Genomic DNA, 18193 nt, shown 5'->3' on the forward strand with positions numbered 1-18193 from the left:
AATAACTGGTTAGACAAATACCTGTCAGGAATGGTCTAGGTATTCTTGGTCTTGCATCAGTGCTGGGGGCTGGACTAGATAACCTCTCAAAGTCCCTCCCAGACCTATATTTCTATGAGTAAATTATTCTATATTCCACACAAATGAAAAATTTGATTATTCTGGACCTGAAATATAACATTTATCTGATTTCTATGATAACACCAACTTTTATTCCTCCCACCAAATATACTGTAACAGCTGCTTTACTTTAAATTTTCAAGATCATTAAAACTGGACTCTAGATTTGTATTAACTATACTAAGGAGCTTACATTAGCCCAGCCTTATTGTTATCACATTTCTTAAGTGTATATATGTTATTCTGAAAAATATTGCTAGTCCCTAAACCCATCGAGTTCTTAGATATAGATACACTTAAAGACCACCAGGAAATACCCTGTTACAGTATCCTATAGTAGTCAAGATATATTTCTAATTATGATAATACTTTGATTATGGAAGAGAAGGGATTATGTTCACGAATTCTACAACCATTTCAATACAGTTAGGCTGCTGGCATTTTTTTCACATTGCCAACCAAACCAGTTTCCGACAATAAACGTATTATACATTAGGTGTCTACAGCAAACAAAATTTTTACAAGATAGCTTGAAGGCTATTTCACATTAAATGCGTCTTTACTGGAGACTACTTCCAGCCCATCCACATAAAGTTCTAAAATAGTAACCATAAGGGCAAAAACTCCTTTCCTCCCATTCCTTCCACATATAGATCAAATATATTAGTTTTAGTAAAGGGGAATTTAATTCTTCTTATATACAGTTGCCTCTTAGTATGGGCCATTTCAAAGACGATATCAGTGCTATTGCAGAATAAGTATACAAGCTACAATCTCTCCTGAAAGCATACAACATGAAAACTGGAGGACAAAGTTGGCCTGTTGTGAACATATGCATAGTTATCCTGAAGCCAGATGTATGTATGTGGTTTCTTAGCTTGGCTTTCTTTAAATGGGTGACTGGAATACTCTACTGTAGTTATAAGTATGATTACTTTAGAGAAGCCATACAGGGAAGGCATCCCAATTTTCCAGAGCACTTTTCATCAAGACATCCTGACCCGCTTTTGAAAATGCGGTGTCCTTTGTCACATGAAAAGAACACATGCAAAGTTATTTAAGTACTAACATTTGCACACAAATGACAATCAACTGCATGCACAAGTTTTAATACTTGAAAACTGCAAACAAAAAGAATGCTGAAAGCAGTCCATTTAAAAATCGCACACACACACACACACACAAGTTACAGTATATAAACGTAGGGTCTACGTGAATGGACTCTAAGTGCACTTGTAAAGCAGAAAATAGCTCTCTTCGCCTACCACCTATTTTATTTTATTTTAATGTGGGGGGAGGGGTTGGATGCCTTGAGGGTTACTTTTCCTTTATGATTAAATCTTTCACCCATTCAAATGCTACCCTAATTGAAGGCAATGGGAATTTTGCCATGACTTCCCGTGAAAGTGGGATTTGGCCACAAACATCCCTCAACACTGATCTCCCTGAGTAAAAATCTCTGGAAACTACTTTTTGGAGATTGAACAATTGTAGGGAAGTAATTCTGTGCAATGAGAAATTCATACTCAATGAAACACCTCCCAACTCCAGAAGGGAGAATAGTCAATGTGTGTATTAAATATTAGTTACTGATCTCTAAATCCTAAGCAAGGTATGGGACCAGTGGGTGAAAGGAAGTAGGGAGGAAACAGTTGATTCTGGTACTTCATATGCTCTCATTGTCTACAAATCTATAGGTGTGTATGGTGTTTTTCACACAGATACAAGTCAACATAGAAGGTAGCATATTTCCCTTTAACTTAGAATATTTTTAAGAAAATTGTTTGAGATATTTTAACATACAAATAGCCCAGCTTAAATATGCATAGCACTACATTAAAACTGTATGATATATAATAAAGCTTAGTATAGTCTAAACTTAAGTATGTTGTTGTACTACAGCACATACATCAGTCTAGGCTACAGATTGTTCTGATAGACTAGAATAAAGGCTGAAGTTGAGACACTGCAATACCTTAGATCAATTTCCTTGCTTTTATGCGTTTATCATAAGATTTTATTACTCATTCAATTCCTCACGTGTCTGTTTATGGCACCTGTATAAACAGCTCAGGCATCATAATCTGCTTGAGCAACAGCATCATCACTCCAAAGATAATACTATGGTGGTGGGGGGAGAAGACAATTTACTGAGAATACTGAACATTTTAAAATGAAATATTAAATCATATGAGGAGATCGTACTCTATATACAGTACTGGGTATAAAGATGCTTCTGTTTCGGTTCTGAGAATACAATGTAAAATTATCACCGCTAACAAATAGAGATGAATGAGCTCCTAGATTAGAATTTAAATCTGGGCCGGTCTGACAGTTTTAATTACTTCTAATTATCATTCACAGAAAAAAATCTTTGCCATCAATAAATTTTATTTTGTTGCCTGAAGAAAGGTATAGGATGCATTTGTCATTGACAGATATATGTAGAAACATTCTTAGTTACCATGGCTGATCACTGAACTTTTATTTGAAATCAGCATGTCTCCTGGATAAACTTTACACATACTCCAAAGCAAATCATATAAAGAAACGACAGAGAAAAAGAGGCCAATAGGACTTGGTTATCACTGCACCAGATTGTGATACCCTTACTTATGTTGAGTAGTACTTTACACCACAAGTCAGCTCACTGAAGTCAATGAGACTACCTGGAAAGTAACACACTCCTCATGCAAGTAAAGTGCATCACAATCTGGGGTAATCTGGGGCAGATGTGGTAATTAAAGACCACAAGTCTCTTGTGGCTTCTGAAAATGGCTAAAGGAATCTTTGCTGCTAGAGCTATTAGAAGGTGTATAACCGGAGCAGTTAACACATGGACTGCAGGCCAAATCTGGACCGCCAGATGCCTTTGAACGGACCCCAAAATCTTTTTATTTACTTACTATCATCATCATTGTTGTTTTTTATTATTATTTTCTCTAGAGTCTGGACCTTGACTCTACCAAGAAATTTGTCCCTTGACAAAAAATAATTGACTACCTTGGTATATATGATCATTTATGCTTATACTAAGCAGAAAACTGGAGGAGGCAGCTTCCCATTCAGGACTGAGTCAGATACACCTAAGTACAGTTCCCTACTTGAAAAAAATATATATATATTTTTTAAATGTTGGCAATTCCTCTTGCAACCACTTGTTTGGTGGGGTCTCTAATAATAATTATTAAAGCTGATTTTAGTTTATGTAGGGGACTAGGAAGAGTGTTGTTTTTCTTATTGCAAAATAGCAAGTATCACAATGTAAGTACCTAAATTATTTTAATGGTCATCATACCCAAAACACGTTAAGGTGCTTGAAATATTCCAGTACATTGCTAAACAAAGAATTTGCACTTGCTTTGTAGTCTGTGGAAGATTTACTTTAGAAATTTCCAAGCATTGAGAAACTTGCACAAATCTTGTTCAAACACACAAAATGCTTAAATGAAATCACTGTAAAACAAACATCCTAGACTTTCAAATGTCGTGAAGTTTTTGCTCAGTTGAGCTCATTCTACAGCCAACACACATGCAAATGCTCTGTTTTATACTCTATCATTCAGCAAAAACAACAAGGAGTCCTTGTGGCACCTTAGAGACTAACAAACTAACTATTTGTTAGTCTCTACGGTTCCACAAGGACTCCTCATTGTTTTTGCTGATACAGACTAACATGGCTACCACTCTGAAACCTATCATTCAGCAGTACAGCTAAACATGAAAGGCTACAGAATACTGTCTTCCCCATATAGTATTAGAAGGGAGCAATTCCCACACACACGCACACACCTGGAAGCTGAGGTTGAGCAACAGCAGCTGTATTTTTATCTAGATTCCTAACAGTTACATGCAACCTTCCAGAGCGCCAAGCGCTTTCACAATAATTAGAATTCACAATAACTAAAGTAGAGTTGTCAAGTCAGTACTGTAGAGTCCTTGACGAGAGAATGGAAAGCTCTCAATACCAGCCAAAGTGCTCAAAGTTAAAAAATAACAGTGGAAAAAATAAAATATCACATTTCATGGTCATTTTGTGTTTTTTAAAAGAAACAGTTTGTGAGCACACGTGCCCATGTCGCAGCACCCGCTACTAGTCTCAGGCATTTCTGCAGCTCCTGCCCCAGTTTCCCATTTCCCCAGAGTTCCTCAATACACAATCAAGGCCTGAGTCATACAATAGCACCCCTTCTTTGGGACTAGCTTATTAACCTACAATAACTTAAAGACAATCTTTCTCTACCCTGCCTCTTGCTGGGTGCACATGTCCTGGGTCTGGCTGCTTCAAAACATAGTATCTCTTTCCAGTCTCCCACCAGGCACAGCTTCTCCTTTCTGGGCAGGGTGACCAGATGTCCCAATTTTATAGGGACAGTCCCAATTTTTGGGTCTTTTTCTTATATAAGCTCCTATTCCCCCCCCCCCCCCATTCCTGATTTTTCACACTTGCTGTCTGGTCACCTTATTTCTGAGGCCTGTCTTCAACTGTCCCAATTAAACACCAAATCTCACACTCTCTTGCTGCTTCACTCATCCCCCTTTAGAGTCACAGGGTTACCTTGGCTCCCTATTCTGGGTCTGTAATCTCTAAACTTTCAGGCTGCTCCTTTCTGAAGGCATACCAGACTTCGTCTCTCACAAGCTCAGCCCCAGCTCAGCCAGCTGGTCATGGGCTGGCTCCAGCAGCACTCCCCCAATGCTCCTGACCCTGGCCATTTTCCCTCTCCTAGAAGGCTCTCAAGACCATTACGAAACCCAGGTGCCTTTCTTTTAATCACTCAGGTGATCAGTCCAGGAGTTCTGGCCCCAGCTCCCTCTTAAAGGGCCAGACACCCTGTGACACAGTCAATTTAACATTTTCTATGAAATCTGTAAAAATCGTAAAAATACATCCCAATAATCACTTGCATTTATATAGCAAAAACCCATCATTAATGTTTATAGGGATTTACCCATTTCTGAAAGGTAGTCTCTTCCAGGATGGAATATGGACGTCCTGAGTAGTAAAAAACCTCAGTTTTACACAATGGAAGTGATTGGAGGCATGTAAGTACTTCCATAAAATGGAGAAGTTTCTGAAGATGTCTATTTGACAGACAGGAGACAGTCCAAAACTAATTGGTTAATTCAGGGGCGATGGAAACTCACTTTGAATGGAGGAGGAGGGGCAGGGGCTACCATTTGCGACTGGGGGTATGCAGCAAGGAGCCCAGCGTGCAGGGGAAGCTCAGGCAGTGCCCAGGGCTCTGGGTAGGGTCTCCCCTTGACCTTGGAGACATACATCAGGCTGAGAAAGTGGAATGGCCAGGACAGTTACAGCAGAAAAGCATCCCCATGCTGGGCACCCAGAACAGCCATGCATCTGGCTCCCTGCTTTGTTGCTGCTTTTACACAATTGGCAGCGGCTCCTGCCCTTGAGAGGAAACAATCTCCTTCTGCCCCCAGTGCCCAAAATGACACAGCTCTGCTCAGTCACTGCTTCCCCGGCTCTGAGGGGGCAGGGCTAGAGAAGGAAGACTGCCTTATCTCACACCCTCCCCAGGTACAGAGGATATATTGTTGGGATGAAAATAGATCAGCCCACATAATATATACATTGTGGTGGCACTAGCCCCCCCTGCCCACTCCCTGGTTCCACTGCCCCAGATCAACTGGCCAGTCAAATACTGTCAAAATCAACAAAAATGGTCAGATACTTTAAAGCACTAATTTATCAGAACAGTAACGACAGTAACAAAAAAGAGTAAGACTTCATTGTTTCCAACAGGCTTAGCCTTAGACAGATACTTATGCTTAATTACAAAAGCCAAGTTACTTAATTGAGTTATTTTAACTTAGAAAAAAGTAAAATGATGTTCTAAAAAAATTGAAAGAATGGCACCATGATCCAATCCAAGAAGTGGGCTACCGCTACGTCAGGGCATTCTTCTTTCACTATCTGACAATATTTTGCCGTGGTCAAATAGGCAGACAATTGACAAGCTTGTCAAGCCTAGGATTATGAATGCTTGATTTTACAACACTAATGCTCTTTGAATGTATTTTTTTATGTAATTTTCTAATTTAAAAGAAAAAAAAAAAAAAGAAAGAAAGAAACCCAGACCCAGAAATTCTCTCTTGTGGAACCAGCCTGGGTCATCAGCAGAGTTTGGACTACTAGATCAACAGCTCAGACACTACCACTTGAGATAATGGAATAACTAGTAGCAGCAGTAGACTGTCATCCTCTCTATGAACCAACAACTAAGAGGGAAGGAGGCATACATTTTGCCGCTGGTTTTCACAGATATTTATTTACAGCCGAGGAATGTAGAGACTCAAGACTCTTGGGTTCAGTTCCAGGTTTTGGAAAGGAGTGTGCTATAATAATTACAGACCTTGCTGCTCCTTTGCCCCCTGTATCTCTCTCTTCATACCTCTAATTCCTCTCCACCCCACCCTAGCTCCTGGTCTCCCTTCCACTTTGCACCCCCACATACCTGAGTCCTGCCCTTTCTCCTAGCTCTTCTCCTATATACCATCCAACATCTTCCCTCCCGCTGACTTATGTTTCCCCCCACCCCATCCTCACCCCTTCACTCCTCCCCAGCCTCTGCAATACAACCCTCCTTCTCACTCCCTTCATATACAAGTCAGGTTATCTCCACCTCCTTCTCCATACTACCTGGGCTCCAGGACAAGAGGAAGGAAGGATTGTAACAGAGCACAAGAGAAACAGTCTTTGCATTCTCAATTCTAGTGCCAGCATCACAGCAGTCTCTAGCAGCCAGGAGGAGCAACTGCAGGAAAAAAGTCTCTGCACCCCAGGATGGAGCATGATCAGTGCAAATGGCATCTTCAGAGAATTTAACTATCAACATTGACAATCATTTACTGACCACATGTAAAGAATTTTCTTTCACATAACTTTGCCCAATTTAGATGAATTTTCATGCAGAGAACAAAAATAGCACCCCTGACACCAGCACAGCCACTCTCTCCTCCCCAAACAGTGCCAAATGTCAAGCCCTTTTTCCCCAGCAGGGAGGTATTAGAACTTGGTGAAACAGTTTAAAGATTTTTTTTTTAAGATGACAAATCAATTTATTTTTCTCTAATCTCATTCCTACAAATGGCTGAGCCATTTTAGGTGAAAATTTTTCCAAAAAAATTATGCCTATGGTAGACATCCAGAATAGGAAATTTAGCCCGACTTATCCTTTGGCAAAGCTATAAGCAACTAAAAACAGGCTCTTATAATGGAAAATGTTAGTCAACCTTATCTATATCCAGCACTGCCAACTCCATCTATAATAATGACTAGTAGAGAAAGTAAATTGGGATGTTCTTATTCCCCACAGGGCGTTTTTTTCTTTGACCCCATCCTTTTTCTGCTCTACACGTTTTTGGGGGTGGTATCATTCACTCACACTATTTCAACTACCATTTCTAAATTAATAGCTTGTAAATCTCTCCATCCATGCACACCTGACCTCTCTCCTTACAATACCACTTCTCTGTAGATCTCTCTACAGCAAATTTAAGTTAGGACTGTCAAGCAATTAAAAAAATGAATCGCAATTAATCACACTGTTAAATAATAGAATACTATTTACATATTTTTTGATGTTTTCTACATTTTAAAATACATTGATTTTAGTTACAACACAGAATACAAAGTGTACAGCTCTCACTTTATATTCATTTCTGATTACAAATATTTGCACTGTAAAAAACAATAGTATTTTTCAAGTACTATACTGCAATCTTTTTATCATGAAAATTGAACTTACAAATGTAGAATTATGTACAAAAAAAACTGCATTCAAAATTAAAACAATGTAAAACTTTAGAGCCTATAAGTCCACTCAGTCCTATTTCTTGTTCAGCCAATCACTCAGACAAACAAGTTTGTTTACATTTGCAGGAAATAATGCTGCCTGCGTCTTGTTCAAAATGTCACCTGAAAGTGAGAACAGGTGTTTTCATGGCACTTTTGTAGCTGGCATCACAAGATATTTACATGCCAGATGTGCTAAAGATTCATATGTCCCTTCATACTTCAACCATCATTCCAGAAGACGTGTCCATGCTGATAACAGGTTCTGCTTGATAACAATCCAAAGCATTGGAAACCAATGCATGTTCATTTTCATCCTCTGAGTAAGGTGCCACAAGCAGAAGGTTGATTTTCTTTTTTGGTGGTTTGGGTACTGTAGTTTCCGCATAGGAGTGTTGCTCGTTAAGGCTTTTGAAAGCATGCGCCACACCTCATTCCTCTCAAATTTTGGAAGACTCTTCAGATTCTTAAACCTTGAGTCGAGTGCTGTAGCTATTTTTAGAAATCTAATATTGGTACCTTCTTTGCATTTTGTCAAATCTGCAGTGAAAGTGTTCTTAAAACGAATAACATGTGCTGAGTCATCATCAAAGAATACTATAACACGAGATATATGGCAGAATACAGGTAAAACAGAGCAGAGACATACAATTCTCCCCCAAGGAGTTCAGTCACAAATTTAATTAACACATTTTTTTAACGAGCGCCATCAGCATGGAAGCATGTCCTCTGGAATGGTGGCCGAAGCATGAAAGAGCATATGAATGTTTAGAATACCTTGCAATGCCTGCTACAAAAGTCCCATGTGAATGCCTGTTCTCACTTTCAGATAACATTTTAAATAAGAAGTGGGCAGCATTATCTCCCATAAATGTAAACAAACTTGTCTGTCTTAGTGACTGGCTGAACAAGTAGTAGGACGGAGTGTACTTGTAGATTCTAAAGTTTTGCATTGTTTTGTTTTTGGGTGCAGTTATGTAACAAAAAATAGACATTTGTAAGTTGCACTTTCACGATAAAGAGTTTGCACTACAATACCAGTATATAGTGAATTGAAAAATACTATTTCTTTTATCATCTTTACAGTGCAAATATTTGTAATAAAAATAATATAAAGTGAGCAGTGTCCACTTTGTATTGTGTTGTATTAGAAATCAATATATTTGAAAATGCAGAAAAAAATCCAAAAATATTTAATACATTTCAATTGGTATTCATTGTTTAACAGTGCAAATAACACTACGATTAATCACGATTAATTTTTTAAATAATTAATAATTTTGAGTTAATCATGTGAGTTAACTGCGATTAATCAACACCCTAATTTAAGCTTAATGTGATCAAAGCTGAACTCCTTATCTTCCCTCCCAACCCCTCTCTACTACACCAATGCTTTGTCACCACCACCACCATCCTCTGTCACTCAGGCCCATAACCTGGAGATCATGTTTGACTCCTCCTCCTCCTCCTCCTCCCTTGCCTCACACATCCAGGCTACATCAAAATCCTGATGTTTTTGTCTCCATAACAACTAAAATCCATCTTTTTTTTCCTCTCTCTCTCTATTCCTACAGCTAAAACGCCTCCATCCCCTCAACATCTTACATCTTTATCCAGCCTCTCCTGGAAGAGAGCTGAAATTGGAGTATCTATGGGAATTCATCTATTGAACTCAACAACAGGTCCCCAACACACCCTGAACTCTTCTGTAAGTGAAGCAAGTACATCTCTTGCACGTATTTTGTATGTAATTCACCTACTCCAAGAATTTGTTCTGTCATATGCAACTGTTCAAGAACAATGCTGACGGAACTTGTGATCAGACTCTCATGGTCAACACGGCCCAGAGAAGTCAGAAGGAGCTGGGGCAAAGTCACAGAAGATTCTGTGCAGAATCTCTGGGTCCCACTGTAATCTTTGTCCACCTCAGTATTTTCTGAATGATCTTGCCCAGAGAAAAAAGTGGAAGAGTTCAAGTTACCTAAAGTGCCACAGATGTGACCACTTGAAAATTAGGAAGTTGCATCATCAGCCTACATTATATCAAAATAAATAAATACCACTGATGCTAATCTGAAACAAAATTAAATGCAAACATCTGAATTACACAACTGTATTTTTATATATGTACACAACAAGGGTACGGCAATTTTACAAAAATAAATACAATTAAAACTGCTAAACAGATAAAGCTGATATGCAATAGCTATATTTTAACATTTGATAATTTTTCAACTTTTTCAAGAATTACATCTATAGACATTCAGAATCATTCAAAAACATTTTGATGTGGAACATTAATAGCAATACATCATTTTAGAGTAAAAAATGCCTAAATTATCTCTGTTATCACAAGACAATATCCACTGAATATTATTTTGGGCCGCATAGCTTTAATTCACATCCTAAATTAATTTTAGCATTAGTCCTAATTTATGAAGACAAGGAACTAGGTTATTCTCCTCCTCATTGTATGGATGTTAGCAACATTGTTTATACTAACAGAATAGAACAGCAAAATAAATTATAAATCTAAATATTTAAAAAGTGAAGACTACATAAAACAAAATTCCAGAAGGTCAAGGGCTCAGGAACAGAGGTAGAAAGAGTATGGAATGCAAGAAACAAAATATACACTGATAAAACATATGGTGCATTTACAAAAATTAGTCAAACATTTTTAAACAGGTTAGTATTTCCTTAAATTTAATTTATGTTGTCAAACTGCATAACTGTGCATGTACTGAACATGGTAATAGGATCTGGAAAAATCACTTTTTAGATTATGAACTAAATTGGGTTTTTACCCCCTCATAATAAACAATATGAACATTCTATGAGCATTCTAATTCAGATTATCATTATATTTATGTGGTGTCTACTTATCCTGAATATAATTTATTAAGATATAAAGATCTAAATGCTGACCTGCATATAAACATACTGGTTGAGTATGGTTCACAGAAAAGATGCAGCAGTTTTGTATCAGAGGTAGTCTTAGAACAAAGAACCTCAGAGACAGGATATATAACAAGACATACTCAAACAATTTGCTAGAGGCTTTTAAAGTAGTATACATTTCATCTAATTTTCCACCAGTGTTTTGTCATGTGGTACACATCGTACAATCAACAAAAGTAGAGAGAAATGGTAAAAATAAAACATATATGCCTAACATATTCCAGAATTATGCACAATTCATTTGTAAATTTAGCCTTTTTACAAAAGAATCCTTAAATAAAACAGAAAAAAAATCACTCCCATATATATGAAGCACAGTTTAAGCCAAACATCACTGACCAATCAAAATTAGTGAATGCACTGCATCTCTCTGCAGTGAAGAAAAGCGACAAGGTAGGCTGTCATTCTGCAAAAGCTGTCCATAGTAAGCTTTCCTCTGAGAAGTATTGCTGTTCCTTTTTAGAAAAGCTGAATCTAAATGTTGTCTCTGGAGACAAGAAGCCTTCAGTATGTTAAATTACTTTCATTATGTATTTTCAGATGCTTATTGATTCTACAATAGGACGAGTGGGAGACTGCAGCAGCCTCTAAAGCAGCACTACATGTTGTATACATTAGCAGTATGCTGAAACAATGGCACAACACAGGCACAAATTTTCATTAAGGTCATTTTTTGAAGAGATGCTTATGACCCTCTTTCCCCTGTACTCTGCTAACAAGTGAACAAAATGAATCCCTCAAAATTGGAACTGCTTCATCTGCATCGAGAACTGATCAAATCCTTAGTGGAGGTAAGATATATTCCTTATTATGATATTCAGCAACAGCAGTGTTTAACAAACATATCTGAAGGAAAAAAAGATATCAGGTTCAACTTAAATTGAGCTTTTATCTTGTATTTCTTGCTTGACAATACTAATATTTTTCATTAAAAAAGTACAATTGTTAAAATGTTATTTTCTAAGGATACATTGTGGAATATTTAGAACTGTTTTGTTCATATAACGTAAAACAGTGCATCTTAAGCTATAACAGTACTGCTAAAAATCCTTAATGCAGTCAGAAGACTCTTCTCAACACCATTTCCAAATATTGAGTCACATATGTTGTGAATGTATTCAAGTACTCCTTGAAAGACCATAGACTGTCTGCATTTTCTGGTATACTTATTGCTTTTTGAAGGTTGAGTTACGTGACTAATCTCTGACTTATTCATGGGGGGGGGGGGGGGGGAATGTTAGTTTTTGCAACTACCTTTTGTGTTACCCTAAAAACATTTAAATAATCTACATACTCCACCCAATGGAAATGTACTTGTAAAAATTTATTTGCACAATATTTTATATTTTATATATTCAAAGCAAGGAAATTCAAGGCCATGTGCAAATTAAACAAATGTATTCCCCATGAAGCAACTAAGGGTCAGTTAAATTAGTCATATGAAGACAAGAGGACACATAGTACGTGTAAGCTAGTTGCTCACAAGACCTGTAAAAATCATATTTTCTAGCTGCATTAGTAAATACTATCTTTTTGCCCAGTAATTTTTACTCTTGGCTTTTAACTCCACATTTAATATTTGCAAAATATGCAATCCATCCAACATATTTAATTTTAATAAGATGAAAAAGAGGGAAAGATTTTATTAGGAAATAGTGAAAATATGCTCACTGATTTTATATATCTTCTATAGGAATCAATTTTAGAGATCCATTTTAATTTACACATACTGCATAATTTTAATCAAATGATACCTTATAAATATATTCCTGAATAACTTTACTGAAAAATTATTAGAAGCAGCCCTATTTTTAACCTTTTTTTTTTTCCCCCCTTTTTCTCACAAGGGCATGCCGCATCTAATTCAGTTTTACTACTGACAATATGAAGAATGCAATTGACTGGGCATCTTTCTAGCTGTCTGATCTACAAGCTACAGGATGTACTTATAATATAAACTCTTAAGAAATAAAGGAATTAGAATAAAACCATGGAACAGGTTCTATTTCTACGTAAGTGTTTAACACTTCAACAATATACATAGAAGATTAGCACATCTGCTCATATTTTCATGAAAAGAAGATTAATATAATGGTTTATTCCTAAAACAAAATGGTGAGCATTTCTTAAAAAGGGATTTATAATTTAAAACCAGATTTACGGAAACTACTGATTCAAGAAGAAACAAAGGAGAATGTGCATACTTCATCAGCAAGCTAAACAAGGCTTTAATCAAGCTTTTTCTACACTACATATTAAGTCACTTCTTTGTCATAATGACTAATGGATATTTTTTCTCTTAATTTTATGACCTTTTATGTATTCTCCTTTAATGAAAATAAACCAAATTAAGCAGTCCATAGTTTCCATCAAAGCACATGAACTGGATTTTACAATGTAAAACAACTTATGTGACAAAGCCATCACTCTAAAGTAATGAGAAGTATTATAAAACCAAATGTGCAATTGTAACTAAAGGATGCCTAAATATATTTTTGAAGCCAGAAACTGGATGTCTCTGTTTTTATTTTCATTTATCCTGGAAAATAAAAATATGCTGCCATGAGATGCAAAGGGGGAATTTAATGTCACTTAAAAGAAGTTTTGTTTTTATTGGTGGCTTTAGAAAGCAGAACAAACAATATGCACTGGTCTCTAGAAATATTTCAGGAAATTAAGTCCTTTTGTTCAATCACAAAATTGTGCTCCTGAAGTGTTGGAACCAAAAAAAAAAAAAAAGGAAAAACATTCTGCAAGGGATGAAATAGAGCACAGCTACAACTCAGCTGCCAGGTGAAATGCATGTCAAAATTCTGTCAGTGACACCATGTATCAATTTATGACAAGCTGCTACAGTGAGCTGAAAGGCCCTTGAGGCAACAGAAAACAGGTAGGTCAGAAGCTGCATGCACCCAACCTCTGTTTGACATTTACAAGGGAACAGAGCACTGTTCTTGAAATGTATTTTGTTAATTATCTTCCTATCTTGACATTTCTGCTTTTATTTAACTGCAAATCTATCTGATGTGACAAAGACCTGATGCTTAATCTGTTTGTTAGTAAAATCTGGCACATTTAAAATTTTCCATTTTCACAAGCTTTCAGTTAGCTTATTCTTACAGTTAAGATCATTGCTTGTTTTAGCAGAAGTGACTCTAATCTTCTTCTGGCTTTTACCAGTTCAAGATAATTCAATTTATCAAGTAACGCATTTGGAATCGTTTCCGTAATATGTCCATAGCTAATAAGACCACATACACAGAGGAAATAGTACTGTCCTGAAGCTATTTACAAACTTTCTTGAGGTTGCATAAAGTGAAAGTTGAACAAAGCTTTTGAAATATTTCTTGTTTCATTGCACACCTGAGGCTCATTCAAATTTTTTGTTTTTAAAAAGGCATGTAAAGTAGCTCTTGATGCATACAAAGAACCTTCATGATAAAAAGTTTGCAATTAACAGTACTGCACTATTGTGGCTTCTCAGAAGTGTAGGTAAATGTATTTGCATATTACATCAAGAGTGTGCATAATTCATACTTGCATTAAAAAAGCAACTCATTTTTATTCTCCCTAATGCCTTCCATTTACTGTATTTAGAGAAGAACGTGGTCTCCATTTAAATTAATCCTTATACCAAATATATTTTCATTTTAATTTTAGTGCTCAAAAGTGCTCAAAATTCCAAGGACCACCTCACCAAAAGAAAAAAAAAATCCTTCCTTCCTTATTTTATTTTATTTATTAATTTTGTTATAAAGACATGGCTAGTTTTATACTCTGTTAAGAACACAAATGGTACAATGGCAGGCCTCTTAAGCAGATACTAAATTTCAATTTATTACCATTTGTAAGCCACAGAAGGTGCGGCCATAACATAAAAAAAAAAAAAAAAAAAAAAAATCACACAGCAGTGATTAATGCTACATCACTGAGCCTTATTGCCTCAAAGCAGAGATAAACTTTCATTTCATGATGTAAAAAACAAACATAATACAAACAATCCTGTTGTGTCTGTCTCCTTAATTCCATCATCTAATTAGATTACAAATATAAATATGTTACTAAATACTCCTGATACACACAAGTCCATAAATCAAAGGGATAGTATTTCCCCAATGTGGCTAATAGTAAAAGTATTTATATTTCCTGAAGTAAATATTTAAATCAGCATATGGAAATGCGATGCTTTGAAAATCTACTTCATTACAGATGAATAGTTTAAATGTAATTTTACAGTTGAAGTTATATATACAGTGACTTATAATATGAAAATATACATGCACATATAAATATACATATGCACACAGGCACACATATATAATATATGTGCACACAAAATTCTGAAAGAAAATTTAATGTATAAACATTTTAAAGTTTTATAAAATTTCAATGAACTCTAGAATTGCAAATCTTCTGTCAATCGCATTTTTACAAAAAAAGTTTTCAAAAGAAGGAGGTAAACAAACCTATGGAAGGGAAGATCTATTAAGTGATATTTCAATGGTTTACAAGCGACTCCCCTTCATTTTTCTGACCTCATTTTTCCTAAAAAGGTTTTTTAACATTACTTTACGTACTAAGTTTTAAATACATACGGACATTCTTTTAAAATGGCCCTAGACATGATAAAACGCAATGTACTAGTATAGCTTGTTCTACCACACGTGGCTCTCACAAAGGACACATCATAAACAAGGCCTTGTTTCTGTAAACAAAGGCTTTTAACAAGTTTTTTGGGGGTTTTTTTTTTTCTTTTTTTTTTACAATCATGTTTTGTTTTAAAAGTTGATGTTGTTCTAGATCCTCAGATTTCTTAGCCCAAATCATGCACAGATATAAATATATAAATGATTAGATTTTGATAGAATGAAATACTTGTTTTTTCTGTATTTATCTAAAATGATTTTAAACATGTCAGAATCAAATATATAACTATTTTCTCTCATCTTTTAGGACAAAAACAACTGCAACAAAAGAATGTGCTTCTCTCCCATTCCGGAAGTCAACATGCAGTCTGAATCTAACATTACAGTTCGAGATGCCATTGATGACATCAACACCAATATGTACCGAGCACTGTCATATCCATTAAGCTTTCAAGTTTCTCTCACTGGATTTCTGATGTTAGAAATTGTGTTGGGACTTGGCAGCAACCTCACCGTGTTGGTACTTTACTGCATGAAATCCAACTTAATCAATTCTGTCAGTAACATTATTACAATGAACCTTCATGTACTTGATGTAATAATTTGTGTGGGATGTATTCCTCTAACTATAGTTATTCTTCTGCTTTCACTGGAGAGTAACAGTGCTCTAATTTGCTGCTTCCATGAGGCTTGTGTTTCTTTTGCAAGTGTTGCGACCGCAATCAACGTTTTTGCTATCACTTTGGACCGATATGATATCTCTGTAAAACCTGCAAATCGAATTCTGACATTGGGAAGGGCTGTGATGTTAATGACATCAATATGGATTGTCTCTCTTTTCTCCTTCCTGATTCCCTTCATTGAAGTCAATTTTTTCAGTCTTCAAAGTGCAAGTACTTGGGAAAATAAAACTCTTTTGTGTGTCAGTGTAAATGAATACCACACTGAACTGGGAATGTACTACCATCTCCTAGTACAAATTCCAATATTTTTCTTCACCGTTATAGTAATGCTAATTACATATACCAAAATACTCCAGGCTCTTAATATTCGAATAGGCACAAGATTTACAACAGGGCAAAAGAAAAAAGCCAGAAAGAAAAAGACTATTTCTTTGACCACACAACACGAGACTACTGATGTGTCACAAAGCAGTGGCGGGAGAAATGTAGTCTTTGGCGTAAGGACTTCAGTTTCAGTAATAATTGCCCTACGGCGAGCTGTAAAACGACATCGTGAACGACGGGAAAGACAAAAGAGAGTCTTCAGAATGTCCCTGTTGATTATTTCAACATTTCTTCTCTGTTGGACACCCATTTCTGTTTTAAACACTACAATTTTATGTCTGGGCCCAAGTGACCTTTTGGTAAAGCTGAGATTATGTTTTCTAGTTATGGCATACGGAACAACTATATTTCACCCTCTACTTTATGCATTCACTAGGCAAAAATTTCAGAAGGTCCTGAAAAGTAAAATGAAAAAACGAGTCGTTTCAATAGTGGAAGCAGATCCCATGCCGAATAATGCTGTAATACATAACTCATGGATAGAACCTAAAAGGAACAAACAGATTACTTTTGAAGACAATGAAGTAAGGCAGAAATGTTTAGTACCTCAGGTTGTCACTGACTAGTTTTCAGTAAAGTATTCACCAAATCATCCAAGAGGAAATATATGAACAAACTGTAGAAAATACTGCCAAATAAGGGAAACTTTTTAAATATTGGCTAGACTGTAAATTTTCTATATATATATATATATATTATATAGATTAGGCCTTGTATATTCAATTTCTTCATTACTTAATATACATGTTGCATGGCAGTTTGTTAGCGTAATATCGTGTATATTTGTCAAAAAGATATTAATGTAAGTCATATTTTCTAAAAAATAAATAGCCTTAAAGCAGTGTACACTTTTAAAAACAAACATTTGTATGCCTGATTCTCTGTAAATATAAAAATATTTTTAAATAAGCCTTCCACTCCAGAAATACTTCATTTTCCAACAACATGCGAGATTAACAACTTGCACGATATAATATTTTAATTCTTATCTGTGGCCTCTGTTCTTCAGAAATAATCTGCAGCTTTGTGAAATCTGGAGATTTTGACTCCACGTTCAGATGACCTATTCATCTAGCCTGTAATGGCTCAGTGTGCACAACTGAAGCACATCCCTCAATTAACAAGGACTAAAACTATTACATTTTGGCAGTGGAGGCAATATTTTAAAGTTGAAGTTAGTCCAGAAATGGAAGAATAATTTTTAATGCAAAAAAGTTCTTATGTATACAAAAATTGTTTTTCTTTGTTTCCATACAATAATCTACACATCTTTGAATAATCCCATTCCCACCTCTTCTTCCACTGAAAGAAGATTAATTCAGGGCCCTGGAAGTAAAATGCAGTGAAATGGGGAAAATCCTATGTTCCAAGGTTGCCCAATAAATAAATAAATCAAAAACAGTTTATACAGAATTTGTTAGTCTGTTAGCATTAAAGATTGATGTGATTTATTAGCTGGCCCTCCAAAATGTGAGGATCTCCAGGGGAGTCGCTACATATACAGTCAAATGTCTCAATTAAGCAGGATAGCATACTTTTCTCCTCCCTAAGTTTTCTAGTATCCTGTCTCTAGCATCCAG

General features: G+C 36.0%; 2 protein-coding genes across 2 annotated transcripts in view; one reads left to right on the top strand and one right to left on the bottom strand.

The window, feature by feature from the left end:
• The window catches only part of COG5 (component of oligomeric golgi complex 5), a 296023-nt gene that overhangs the window by 229998 nt on the left and 47832 nt on the right, over positions 1-18193 (bottom strand). The gene's annotated exons all lie outside the window — the stretch shown is intronic.
• GPR22 (G protein-coupled receptor 22) lies at positions 11290-17454 on the top strand. The gene is made up of 3 exons (XM_034766678.1): positions 11290-11691; positions 12748-13790; positions 15854-17454. Exon 3 carries the CDS (start codon positions 15878-15880, stop codon positions 17177-17179), a length of 1302 nt encoding a protein of 433 aa, XP_034622569.1. The 5' UTR covers positions 11290-11691; positions 12748-13790; positions 15854-15877; the 3' UTR covers positions 17180-17454.

The sequence above is a fragment of the Trachemys scripta genome, chromosome 1, assembly GCF_013100865.1.
Source record: "Trachemys scripta elegans isolate TJP31775 chromosome 1, CAS_Tse_1.0, whole genome shotgun sequence".
NCBI classification, from domain to species: domain Eukaryota; kingdom Metazoa; phylum Chordata; order Testudines; family Emydidae; genus Trachemys; species Trachemys scripta.

Coding starts and splice junctions, on each gene's coding strand:
- GPR22 (XM_034766678.1), top strand. CDS start 15,878: ATGTGCTTCTCTCCCATTCCGGAAGTCAACATGCAGTCTGAATCTAAC.